General features: G+C 36.0%; 2 protein-coding genes across 4 annotated transcripts; both read left to right on the forward strand.

The window, feature by feature from the left end:
- Nucleotides 1-656: 656 nt before the first annotated feature.
- On the forward strand, nucleotides 657-10,840 carry LOC137391620 (uncharacterized). 3 transcript variants are annotated; one of them, XM_068078137.1, is made up of 7 exons: nucleotides 657-793; nucleotides 2,923-2,997; nucleotides 3,872-4,151; nucleotides 4,942-5,109; nucleotides 5,583-5,784; nucleotides 6,343-6,534; nucleotides 10,296-10,840. In XM_068078137.1, exons 2-7 carry the CDS (start codon nucleotides 2,940-2,942, stop codon nucleotides 10,506-10,508), a joined length of 1,113 nt encoding a protein of 370 aa, XP_067934238.1. In that variant the 5' UTR covers nucleotides 657-793; nucleotides 2,923-2,939; the 3' UTR covers nucleotides 10,509-10,840. The 3 variants fall into 3 exon arrangements, with proteins under 3 accessions (XP_067934238.1, XP_067934236.1, XP_067934237.1); XM_068078135.1 differs by having other exon boundaries at nucleotides 663-793; nucleotides 2,858-2,997; XM_068078136.1 differs by having other exon boundaries at nucleotides 714-793; nucleotides 2,862-2,997.
- A 1,157-nt stretch (nucleotides 10,841-11,997) lies between these two features.
- Nucleotides 11,998-13,555, forward strand: LOC137389958 (uncharacterized). Its single transcript, XM_068076158.1, has 3 exons — nucleotides 11,998-12,130; nucleotides 12,234-12,390; nucleotides 13,005-13,555. The coding sequence occupies exons 1-3, from the start codon at nucleotides 12,045-12,047 to the stop codon at nucleotides 13,545-13,547; spliced, it is 786 nt and encodes a 261-aa protein (XP_067932259.1). The 5' UTR covers nucleotides 11,998-12,044; the 3' UTR covers nucleotides 13,548-13,555.
- Nucleotides 13,556-13,558: the final 3 nt, after the last annotated feature.

Below are 13,558 nucleotides of genomic sequence, written 5' to 3' on the forward strand. Positions count from 1 at the left end.
CTTAGAATTTTTTAGTTGCAATTTGTTACTATTCACCTGAGAAATTTAGTATCAAGAATTTAAACTTATTTCATCACATCTCCACATCAAGCAGTAGTTAACTATAGGTTATAAAAGCAACGACAGTTTTTATGTTATGAAAATTTGATACAACTTTTTTAAAATATAAACGCATATACGTATTTTAAAGTGTCATAGGTAAAAATAATTTGATGTCAAGTTATCAGATTTTTTCTAAAGATTCATCTGTAGATTCACTAGCTTCTCTAAACTAAATTAAACAAAGTACAGATTTCACACTTTGGTATCACTTTTTTAAATACACCAAATGATATCACAGGTACCATTTGGTGTATGTAATCAGGGTTTACGCAGTCTCAACTACAGCCAAGTTGAGACTGAGACTCTGATTAAATACACTGAACTGCAAAAGCAGGACAAATCATAAGTGTCTATCAAGGAAAATTAATTACAGCCTTCTCTAATATTAAATGTTCTAAGGAGAGCATCATTCAGTTGGAACCGAAGACAAGCTCATATTTCAATAGTTAATGTATGTTTACAAACTTTCCGTGCAAACACAAGCATGAGAGGATCGGCAGCTGTCATTAAACAAAGTCAACATACTACACTATCATTTCCTTCAGACGAGTTGACATATACAAAGGTTCTCTCTCTAATTATAACTGACTTTACTTGCTGTGGTTACTAGTGAAATATATCTAAAGACATATTCTGCTGCCGCTGAGTGTTCTGAACAGAGTACAGAAAATGAGCTGACTAAGTCAAAAAGGTAAAAGCATATCGATTTAGTTTTAAAAATCATCTGATAGTCATGATGATGCACGTTACTAGGGACATGCTTAAACCACAGAGTAAAGCCTGGATAGATGAAGCAAAAGATTGATTTCAGGATAGTTTTCAAGCATGAAACATTCCAATTACCTTCCCTTTATGCGACTGTGGCGACAATTTTAGCGAGTTTAAGGAACCTCATTTAGTTAGCTTAGTTGGTAGTGGGTAGTTAGAGTGGGTAGTTACTACGTGTATATACAGTAGTTTAAAGACACTTTGTTAGCTTTGATGAATCTGATTAAATTCTTGTTTTAGGCTTTCAGCACAATTTGTTATAAGTTTCGAATTGAATTCCAAAATAAATTGTGCTAAAAGTCTAAAGAAGAATTGAATCAAGGTTCTTCAAAGCAACCAAGAGTTTTTAAACTACTGTTTTGCAATTTAGACTACTACGTTGCAACTACCTACTTACTTACAGTTTAGCAACTTGCAGTTTCATTGAGTGTATTCTCAAAGCCCTAGTAAGTTGTTCCGAGTACAATGTTTCAAGTACATTATATATACATTATTTTACCTGCTTTGATAGTTGAAGCTGGTAGTTAATAATTGATCCAAATAAATAACTGCAGATGGTCATCACGGATCTCAGCAAAAATATCAGCTGTACGATAAGACAGTTCTTTTCTTAGATGATCAATGCTAGTAATAAATAGTTATCGTAATGGAACTGCTAGTTCAGTTGACATTATTCCCATGGTTACACTAGCAAGGTTCAAGTCACTCTAGTAAAAACTAATGAAATAGCAGTAAAATGTTAGCTCTGGGAGTCATAATAGTCGGGTAGAAGAAGGCAATGCACTCTTGTAAAAAAATTGATGTCTTGTTGAAACCTCAAAAGCAGTGGTGTGCCATAGCGGTTGAGTAAAGGAAGGCAGCATCTCCACCCGGTAAGACGTTGGCGAAATATTTATTGTCATAAATTGAGCGAAGATATGACAAGTTTGTAGCACTCAACTGCTGCCATTCTAGAGCTGCGTGACTGTTGACCAATGATATAGAAAGTTATAACGTTCAATCACGTCCCTTGGTGTTGTCAAATTTAACCAAAATAAACCTTGGCAGATTAGTTTTTAAATTAGAGATGGTGAAGCAAAACTGCTAGTTATTTCAATCTACAAGTTCACTAAAATAAATTAATTGCATTATATAATTTATTTCTATTTGTTATTTATTATAAAAAAAACTTGTTCATATTAATGAATATACTATACTGTATATTAATTTATTTACAAAGGGCAGAAAAATAGGACCAATTCTTTTTAGAATCTTTTGAAGACTACCTCTAGTTACTAATTCTATCAAAAAGGAGAACATTCATAGATTTATCAATGCTATTAAACACTTACTTACATTCACTTCAGGATACTCAACATCAGACATGAAATATGAGCATACATATAATATGTATATTAAAAGTTACACTCGCAGTAATTGCTAACATAAGCGTTAAAAATTTGTCCAATATTTCAGTTTTGCATGAAATAACCAAGGTTAAATGTAAAAATGAAAAAACACAAAAAATTTTACAAAGTAAAGGTAATAAAGACCCATATAAACTGAGTTGGTTTAATCTTCAGCTAGTCTAAGTTAGAGCAGGATACAAAGTATACTTTTATTGATACATGGTGTACTTCTATGGATACATGGAGTAATTCTATAGATACATGGGGTACTTCTATGGATGCATGGGGGACTTCTATGGATGCATGGTGTACTTCTATAAATACATGGTGTACCTCTATGAATACTTGGTGTATTTGTATGACTCATTCTATCACCTGTTTTCTCCTGTTTGCATTCTTAATCCCAGAGGAGGTCAGTAGTGTCCTAAATAAGCCTGACAAGATGATCTGACGAAAGTAATGCTCACCATCTATATGGGAACAGAAAGCACCTTAACAGAAACCTTAGTTTTTGTTAAGGAAATAAGGCTCCTGTTAACTTTGGAAGAAACCCAGAAAACCTTTCGCCTTGTCAATATTAATAATGATGCTTGTTGAAGGAAGAAGCTACCAGCGGTAACCATGACATGGCCAGAAAATAAACTGAAGGTTGATCTGCTTGCAGCTGTACCATCTGAGAATATGGAATCACCAGATAAGGCGAAAGCGTTGCAAAGCACTCGAGGCAAGGCTCTAAAAAGTAAGGAGTTATCCCGACACAATGTACTTGTTATTGTTATAATTTTTAGGGTAGTAATACGATCTAAAAATTTAGAATATGGCTCAATTTGAGGGATAAACAGGTTGTCTTTTTGTATATTAAAGATAACATCTATTTGAAGAAATGTACTAGGCTTTGTAAAAAGGCATGCATTAAAATAACTATAAATGCTGTTATACTATAATACTGTAAACAGACCTGATAAAATGCCTACAAGTACAGATTTCTGTGATGCATCCTCTGCTATGATAATTATAAGCTTGTCTTCAAGCTTGTCTGAGGTTCTAATGTTGTTTATAATTCTGATGAATAAAATAGCCTAAAATAAAATAGCCTGCGATCTTAAAGAGTATAGTTGTGATTTTTAATATATAATTTACTTACATCTGTCATCTTGGTTTACTTTTGGTGTTCCAATGATATCAATTTTTTGTGATTTTATTGAGTTACCCTCGTGATCTATACTTGTAACTTGCCAACCCTACAGCTGTCACTTGTATGTAGCTCTTGGGCTAAACATTCTTTCTAAGCTTGGCATTGTAAATCATTATGCGACCTTTCACCTTTGCTAGTCTAGCTTAGGTTTTATACTTTACAAAAAGTATTACTCACAGCTGTTTCTATAACCTTAGTTTTAGGTTTTGAGTTGCAACATACCGCATCTGTGTACGAAGGGAAGTTCTTCACAAGTGCATTCGCTATTCTAGCCTATTTAAAACTCGATCAAGAGCATTGCTCATAGACATCCTTATAGCCTCAGTTATAAGTTTGGAGCTGTTAAGTCTCACACTTGATGACGTAAGTTCTCCAAGAGTACCTTAGTTATCATAACAAAAGCGTTATATTTTACTAGAAGTACTGCTTGGAACCATCTTGGTAGCCTTAGCGCTAGGTCTTGGGATGCAAGTAGCTCACATGTTCCTTGCAATTACCACTCAACACTCCCCACCAGTGCAACAGCGAGATGATCAAGCACCTGTAGTAGGCAGGCCTATGAATGATAAGTGGCCACAACCTGCTACCAAAGTAGTTATCTACTCCTACCTCGGTATGAGCAGCCTACCCTTGGGAGACCTCATAGGGGAGGTGCTGTCTATGCACCCACAAGTTCTTCATATATCTAAGGCAAATAAGTAAGTTCTTAAAGCTAATATTTAGTCAAAACATTTGCAACAGTAAAATGGTTGTCTCTAAAAGGATCAGCCTGAATACCTGTGTGTAGCTGTGGTTTGTACAAGAACGAAGCATTTTATTCCGCAAGATATATTGACAAGATTTTAAAAATTACTAAAATAATTTGTTGTAAAAATTAAATAGTAATTGAGTGACTTGTTTGTTTTTAAGTTAACTAATTTAATTTGCGACTAAAAAATAAGTAGAGCACTCTGCCTAATGCTCCAAGGCAATGATAATAATTATATCTCTTATCTACATGTATATCAACAAAAAGGAAACTTCATTAATAAATTAATCGCATATTGACTGTAGAAGTGAAAGCACAATTTAGCTTTTCTGATGCTCGTTTAAGCCTTAATGCTCATAAGACCTTTGTAGGTCATAAATAAATTCAATTTACTACCTGCAGCAGGCAACATCTTCCTAAATCCTAGATTTGCTGCTCTACACACTATATTTTAATAGCTGAAAAGCTCCAAAATGTAAATGGGAAACAAATCAAGATAAATTGATTTGAACATGAGTTGATTTGATCAAAATGAGTTGATTTGATCAAAATGAGTTGATTTGATCAAAATGAGTTGATTTGATCAAGATGAGTTACTGAGTTGAATCATAGGTTACCAGATTGTCAACAACTTGTGAATTTGGCTATTTTCTTACACTTACCATTTCTACCCAAAATCATTTCACATAAAACTCGCTGGGTATATAGTTCTTGTAAAAATTGTATATTACTTGTTTCAGTGTGGTGACATCATCCTGCTCTGCATTTCCTTCCTACAACAAAAAGCATGTTAAGCATCAGGTAGACAGTCTGATGTCATGCAGCCCATGGCTTCTTAGCAAATCTCGTAAAGCGGGCTTGCTACAACATGGTAACTACAAAGAAACCTCAGACTGTTCGCAGTCAAGGTGAGACTTTCTTTAATCTTCAAAGTGTTCATCCTTCCTGATTTTAGTTTCAGTGTCAGTTTTCTGGCCGGTTTTAAAAAACATCTCAGAGATGATGTTTTCCGCCAAATAAAGCATTGAACTCATTTCAGTAACACCAGTCAAAATATTAAATCATTCACCGATTGTCACCTGAAGACCAGCATTGCGCAAAACAAATTTGTAGTGACTCGGTAGGCCTGCTACACCTGCTAAATCTTCTAAACAAGCTACATCGATTACACCGGTTACACTCGCTACACAGGTTACACCCGCTACACAGGTTACACCCGCTACATCGGTTACACTCGCTACATCGGTTACACCCGCTACATCGGTTACATCCGATACGCGGGTTACACCCGATACACGGGTTATACTCACTACACCCTCTACATGTAGAAGCTATCTAGTAGTCTGTAATTCAATGACCCTACGGTTATGTACTGCTCTAGATGTGAGGAAGCAGAGCTGAGGGCCATTACACTGTACCAAAGCTGTGGAGTAACCTTGGAGAATCTCTATCAGTGGAATGACACCCTAAAGTTTGTGCACATTGCAGCTGACCCACGACTTCTCTCTACAGTACGCTGGGTCACTGAAACAGGCAGCAAAAGCATGGGCCTTAACAGATACTATGAAGAAAGGCGAAATCCAGTAAGATGATCCTTGTTTCCAGATAAAAGTGTTGAGAAATTTTTAAACAGTTTTAATAAGATTTAAATATATTTTAATAAGAGCCTTTTCTAAACATCAATGTATGATCCAGAGTAAGAGTTATGATGTGGCCTCACCCAAAATGGGCTGTTACTTTCAAATGACCTAACTTCCAACTTGGGTGTTGTCACTCTCAAATAAAAAATAACATGCAAAATGATTAATTTGATTCAATTCATGATAACATACTGCTGGTTGTATCACAGCTACAAGAATATACAAAAGTCAATGTATAATAACGATTACATGTACTATGTTTTGGTATAGTGCTGTAATATACTTTGTTAAGCATGTAGTCTCATCACTTTATATATTCATATTCATATTCACATATTCACATATGCTCGTGGAAGTTTAACGACCTACGAGTGTGAGTCGAATAAATGCACTCTACAAAAGCTGTCTTACAAAAGCTGCTATGCATTTGTCTGTATTATTAAAATGGAGGTTCCTAAATACAGCAAAACATACTATAGAAAATTTCAATGATTGTTAAAGGAGATAAAGGAGGTAGCACAAAGCTACTGTGACATGTTGATGGGAGACATCAATGCCATGCGAACACAACAAATTCATAATGGTTCACAAGCAGGCATCGCTTCCCTATCTAACCGTTACTTCTTTCGACGGCTTGAAAATTTCATGATGAATCCATTTTCTACGATGTTGGACCTCTTCAACTTCTTAGACGTAAGTAGACGATAAATATTTCATAATTATATTGTTACAACTTCCTGTTGCTGCTGTGCTGACTTCTAATAAAGCTTAAATGGTGACTAAATCTTGACAACAATAGTTGCTAGTTAGGCAACTAAACAAAATGGTGAGTCATGTTGCTATTCTCTGATGATGACTCGGATCAAATTCTGTTCTGAATCATCATCAGATAGTAGCGACATGGTCCACTTTAATACTTCATCCGGCTAGTACTGGTGTGCATTAAAAGTCAGTCAATGAGACTGTTTGACGGTCATTTGAAATGAGCCGCCTATACATGCCACAAGAGCTAGGGAAAAATTTGGTTTGAATGAAATCAGTCCAGTTGTGAAACTGGCCAGAAAGATTCTCAAGAATAGCGTCAAGAGTGAGACACTGTCAGTCTTCAGACTGACAACGCGGCTGACAACTCGGACTTTTTGTCGGCAAGCCAAAAACATATATGAGCAGCCCGCAGAAGCGACAGAAGTTGCCCACTGTACAGATACTTATATGTTTATTGCATATTTAACTGTAACAGTATATATATTGGGAAATGTGTATTCTCATTGCCTTATATTCAAGTGGTTTGGTTCTTGGGGAGCAAATAGAGGAACTCGGTCGGTTCCTTTACAGTTACTGCACCTCAGTATTACAACAAATTGGTATTACTACGCCTCAGTATTACTACAAATTGGTATTATTGCTCCACAGTATTACTACAGATTGATATTATTGTTCTTCAGTATTACTACAGATTGGTATTACTACGCCTCCGTATCACTATGGATTGGTATTACTACGCCTCCATATCACTACATATTGGTACTACTATGTGTCAATATTACTATAGATTGGTGTTACTAAACCTCAATATCACTACAGATTGTAATATTTACGGGTATTAGACTGCCTTACAGGTATTTTCCTTATGCCATTCCTAGTGTCGTGAAAGGCTCAACTTCAAAATCAGTAACCGAACTTCCAACATAATTGGACAAAAAAAATAGAATTTAAATCAAACAAACTAGAAATTCCACTGTCATACAGCCCACGACCAAAGTGATATTGGAAAAAAGAAAGGGTACTGATGGTTGAGAAATGCAATATTAGCAGTCAAATAGGATAACTGCAATGGTAGCTGTAATGTACTGGGGGTGGGTGTTATTATATACAACAAATAGCAATAATGAAAGGAAAAGATTATATGTTTATATCTCTCCTCCTGCAAAAAGAGAAATGCAATATTGGCCAATATTAGAAGTAAAATGCACTGATATTAATAGAATAACCAATATTATTAATATAGTAATAATATAAGACCAATGCACAATTTTGTTTACATTTCAAAACGCCATAGCTAACAATATCACGAAGTTGTGATATTTATATAGATTTTTTTTAAATCTGTACTACGTAGTCATTGTTCTGTAGTCATCCAAACTTATAATTAATTATTGTAATAATCTCATTAGAACCGTTAGAAAAAATATCATCGTCATTCCCTTTACTTACACTGCGTTAGATTTTTAGAAAATCTGTACTACGTAGTCATTGTTCTGTAGTCATCCAAACTTATAAATAATTATTGTAATAATCTCATAAGAACCGTTAAGAAAATATCATCGTCATTTCCTTTACTTACACTGCGTTGGACATCAGTTAGAATACGAAAGTACTCAAATGTGTCGGCAAATGAAAGTGAAAAAATTGAAATCGGCAAAAATGAAACGATTTCTGTACTCCTATGTTAATTGCCGAAACCTTCGGCAATTCGACAATGCTATAGACTGGTGAAAAGTGCACGTTATTTTTTCGTGAAATGTGCAAGACTTTATCGTTCTATTCTCTGTCGCTCGGCGTTTCAATTTCCAGTCTTAGCTTTTATTAAACCAAGCTTTTCAAGCATTTTGTGGCGATTTACATCCAAATTAATCTGTCTATTTGTGTATAATCCGATCAGATGGGTTAGTTTTAGGAATTTGCGGTAACCTTTCAAAGGCTTGGTAACATATTTAAATAGGTTTATATGCGTTTTGTATCATTATTATACTTAAACGACTTTACTGAAAAATAGTTAAATTTGTTGATAGGATTTCGTTGCAAGAGTTTGGTGACGGCCGTTAACGGATAATTTTTCAGGAGTTGTGTGCACATGTTTTTTTTTCACAAATCTCCCAATCAATCGCTTCGCTCTTGTTTGGTCGTGGGATGCAAAATCAGCCATTACATTTGGCAATACTATAACTGCGGTCAACTCTGCAACACATTTTGCTACAAGCAAATCTATTACCCCATGTGTTATATTATCCTAAATCAAATACCTCCTTCATTTGTCTCATAGTCACGCTTGCCTTAAATTGAATCAATAACCTTTGTCGGAGCCTTGTGTCTACAACTAGATAATTTTACAAATAAACTGTGTTGAACTTGTTTACCGCGCTCCCACTGAACGCCGCAAGGGTATCAGTAGATCAGATTTAGAAGTTCCAAACAAACATGATGCATCTGACTTGCCCTGAGATATCTTTTATCAGGAATGTTTGGATAAGAACAATAGAAAGAGTTGAAAACTTTCATGATCTATTTGTTATTGATTGAATTAAGTGCTGAATTAATACGAAGGATCCAAAGATTCTGGTAAACTTTGAATCATTTGAACAATGGTTTACTAAAGAGCTAAAACAGATAATATGGAGAGCCCAGGCTGGCAGATAGGATGTTCTGTTTACCACGTTGCCTTTAGGTCAAGTCCTATCTGTTTGAACCCTAGGGCCGCGAATATGCCTTAAAGTTCAAACAGGTCCTGAATATTTGTATTTATCCTTTTAGGCATATGACAAACACCGTTTTCTATTTTGAGACACCAGCATACTACTTCTACATGTACCATCGCATGTTTAAATTTATGAACTTTCTGTGGCTACAACTTTTAATTCACTATCCCGTTTCCTCCGCAATACTAGTATCTCACCAAATTTTAAGACACGTTTGTTCAACTCACTCAATAATTCCTGATTTCTGTCTTTTCATTTTTTTTCTTTGGTTATTTTGGCATGTAATGAAAAACATCTTGCTGATGATTGCCAATAACAAGTTATACATACACGGTTTGCAACCACTAATTTAGATAATTGAATACCATTTGTCCTTCTATTGACCTTTGGCAAGGATAAAATTTCAGCCTGTTAAAAAAAACGATAACACTGACCAGGTGTTCAGTTATAGAAAATCATCTGGTTGTTCTGTAAGTTTTTGAAGCGTTGATCTCTTTTTGCATACAAATACAATGTATAACTTGTAGTGGCTTGCACGAGTAAAATCTTACGGTTAGATTGCTTCGGCATGATCTGGTCAGAATTGACCATGTTGAGCAAGTGTTTTATGAGCAGGCAGGTGCTTCATTAACTTTGTAAACCAATCGTCGCTATGAATGAACATTCTTGGTTGTTGGCCCACCCAAGTAGTAATAGCGTTTCAGTTACAACAAATGTTTTTAGTAGTTATAGACCACCAAAATAGAACTATCTTAATATTACAGTTACATGAATATACCTGCAAGATGGCTACTCCTTTATGTATTGTTGGTATCAGTTAGCCGAGGGGCATGCCTCTAGTGACTTTTGGCGGATTTGCTAGGATATGCAAGCTATTAGCAAACAATGGTCAATGCAGTGCTTCAAGCTCCATAGTCTATAATTTTACTAGTAAGTAGTAACTAGTACATATAAATGACTGTCAACCATGAATTTCAGTTACACATGACGGAGGAGATTGAAAATGGACTGAGGTTGATCAAACATATAAACTTGCAAGATTTGTACATCGACGCCCCTAGCAGCACCCTCAGTCGGCAGTGTCGGGAACCGATAGAAATGCTTGGCTATCCTTCTTCAACTGAAGTGAAGCAAGGAACACCTACACTGAAGTCATTAGTTGGAAAGGAATGGTGGAAAGCAGGCATGTGAATTTGCCAAGGAAACACCTGAACTGCATAACCCAAAAAGTTACCATGTTCTTTGGACTCTCATTAGCGTCTTGGACTCATAATTCATCGAGCGCTGTCATTACTCTATAATGTTTCTGTGTTGTATATTATACTCACCAGTTTTGACACTGTGAGCATTGCATTTAGTCTTCAGCTGTTTTGCTTGTATGACAGTTTTTGAACACGAAACCAAATTATATTTTCTCTGGCCACTTTGTCCATTTGTTCAAGTAGGTCTACAAGATTGATTTTCCTTCTCGTTTCCTAACATATGTCAATACCAGAATTGAACAAACATCTTACAACTAACGTCATCGTTCTGTGGGTTTTTGTGCATAAATAAATAAATGTGTTCAGTGAAACAAAACATTGGCCCAGCAATTATCAGCAATTGTATATTATGTTCACCATTTTAGAGACGGTGAGCTTTGCATTTAGTCAGCATTTGTGCTTGAAAGACAGTCTTTGAACATGAAACCAAAATATATTTTCTCTTGCCACCTAATTCATTTGTTCAAGTAGGTCCATAAGATTGATTCTCCTTCTCGTTTTCTAACATATGTCAATACCAGAAGTTGAACAAACATCTTACAACTGACGTCATTGCACAGCGGGTTTTTGTGCAAAAATAAATAAATATGTTCAGAGAAACAAAACATTTGCCCAGCAATTATCAGCTTCAACTAGCTGACGTAAACGCTGAGAAGTATTCGCAACAATATTTATTAGCTGTGAAACTAGATAATCTATATAAGGCAAGGGATAGGTCAACAAGTCGCTCATTGTATAGACCAAGTTCTTATCTAGGGACGATGAGAACTACGGGACGATGAGAACTATACCGATATTAAATGAAGCCTTCACACGAGTGCAATATCATAAAGTTTCACAGGTGCTGATAGGAGACCAAAAAAGTTGTAAAATCTGATAGGTAAGCGCATTTGCGTGAAGTTGTAGCGTAGAGGCTAATAATATATATTCTTGTACTATATTTAAGTCTAATGATAGCATTCAGTGTCAAAGCTGTCGTCAGACTTAGCATTTCGTGACACAAGTCTTGGCACAGATAACCAGGCTGTATATTTACAAAGCACTCCTTTTGAAGAGCCCGGCTGTCAGCAAATAACATAGCTGCTCCAACAGCGCTTGTAAAATGCCAGCTGAAATAGATTAGCTAAACCGTGAGGCAGACGCCGACCATTGATAATGCGACTACTCACGCACAATTGACAGCAATAACCTCTCGAGTGAACCGATACAAATAGCCGTATAAGATAAATTATATTCTGTTTGTCAATAGTTGAGTGGAAGGAAACTTGGCACTCGAGCCATAATAAGCTAGACGGCGTGAGTATATCGAGGCAGCCAGTACTGTTTCGCTGCCTGGGATCGGCTACACCTCAACAATCTGCAACATTTTGCTTTGCTATTTGCTTAGTCTTGCTATTTGTTTTGATTGCAATGGATACATTGCAATTATTTGTTTAAGATAACTCTTGTTGGTTGTATATAAAGAATGAAAAACACAGGCCGACCAACACTTAAACAGCCAGCCATGCCACGCACCGACATGGAGCACAGAACTGCTAATAAAGACATCAGGTAAGGAGCTAGCGAGAAAATTTCTATAGCGCTTAATGATATCACACATCACTACTCTTCTTTTCATAAAAGACGAAACTGAGGAAAGTGATTTTTTTTTCAGACTACCAAAATTGCATGGGTTAGAGCAGCATAGACAGAGCTTTCCTCTAATATCATCAAAGACTGAAAATCACTGCAGATTATCTTTAGACAGCCATTCCCAAGTGCCCTTGTCTTTAGCTAGCCTGGCAGAGAACGATAATCGACTTCCACATCTGGTAAGATCTCTTCAAACACTTTATTTTTAAAGCGCATCTCTTCTAAGAACTCTATTACTATAGTAATTATAATAGCTTATGATCTTGAACCTTGCAAAGTTATTTATTGTTTTACTTTATTAATAGAGCCATTACCCTAGTTTATGGGCTGTCATTACATACATATCGTACTGGGATTGTATAATAGTGTGTAAATAGGCTCAAAGCACACCTTGTGTACATCACTATGCTTCCATTACCTCTATGCTCGATCTACAGAATTGACGACCACAATGGTCCATAGAGAAATAACGAAAACACCAAGTTGAGAAAATTAGATAACAGTAGTAATATTTTTAACATATATTATTTTTATTAACAGTATTTTAATTTTGATTAAAAATAATTTTATATACAGAGCATCTGCAGTTATTGCATAGAAATATTAACTTCATTCCTGCTGACTTCATGAATGAGACTTATCTTTATTCATCGCTAGAATCGTAGAAAGATAAAGAGTGCAGTAACAGGAAGCGCTCGCAATTGTTCAGAAATTCTCTGAATTTGCTTGCCAGTAAACAATGATTTGATTTAACAGTACTAAAACTCTAGCTTATTCGTCTATTGATTCGCAGGTCACGCAAAAGCAAAGTCTCGACACGCATACTAGGAAGGCATTTAGCTCTCCTAAGCGACGTGACGAAGATAAAGAAGCAACAGGGATGAGCAGACAGTACACAACAATCCATCGATTGACTGTCGGAAAGACCAAACTTGAGGGTAACATGTTGCTGCCGTATAAATACAATGACGGTGATAAAGCCTCTCAGTTTTTATCCATGTCAAAGCGAACAGCGGACTCAATAGTAGCCATGATGGATCTGCTCTGTAAGCAGTTGCACACAAATGAGAATTATAGTGAGGGAGCGTATGAAGCCAACCGCAGCGAAAACTCTCCTCAGAAAGAACTTCAGAGCCAACAGAGACGCACCTACAAATCTATACTAAAATCTTTTCCAACTAATCCATTGGAGCGCGGGACGCCCCACCATACGGTGACAATTAATCCTGGTTCAGCTGAAACCAATGTCTATGCGAGAGACAGAAGAGGACTAGTCACAGACTACAAGTTTAGTACAGAGTTTAATAATGTTTATTCAGAATTGACTGAGTCATAAAGATGCATTAT

The sequence above is a fragment of the Watersipora subatra genome, chromosome 3, assembly GCF_963576615.1.
Source record: "Watersipora subatra chromosome 3, tzWatSuba1.1, whole genome shotgun sequence".
NCBI classification, from domain to species: Eukaryota; Metazoa; Bryozoa; class Gymnolaemata; order Cheilostomatida; family Watersiporidae; genus Watersipora; species Watersipora subatra.

Excerpts from the sequence above, each read along its gene's own strand:
- LOC137391620 (XM_068078135.1), top strand. The coding sequence starts at position 2,880 with ATGACATGGCCAGAAAATAAACTGAAGGTTGATCTGCTTGCAGCTGTA. Across the intron at positions 2,998-3,871 it reads TCGAGGCAAGGCTCTAAAAA|AAGTACTGCTTGGAACCATC; the intron begins GTAAGGAGTTAT and ends ATATTTTACTAG. Across the intron at positions 5,110-5,582 it reads TCAGACTGTTCGCAGTCAAG|ATGTGAGGAAGCAGAGCTGA; the intron begins GTGAGACTTTCT and ends GTACTGCTCTAG.
- LOC137389958 (XM_068076158.1), top strand. The coding sequence starts at position 12,045 with ATGAAAAACACAGGCCGACCAACACTTAAACAGCCAGCCATGCCACGC. Across the intron at positions 12,131-12,233 it reads ACTGCTAATAAAGACATCAG|ACTACCAAAATTGCATGGGT; the intron begins GTAAGGAGCTAG and ends TTTTTTTTTCAG. Across the intron at positions 12,391-13,004 it reads ATAATCGACTTCCACATCTG|GTCACGCAAAAGCAAAGTCT; the intron begins GTAAGATCTCTT and ends ATTGATTCGCAG.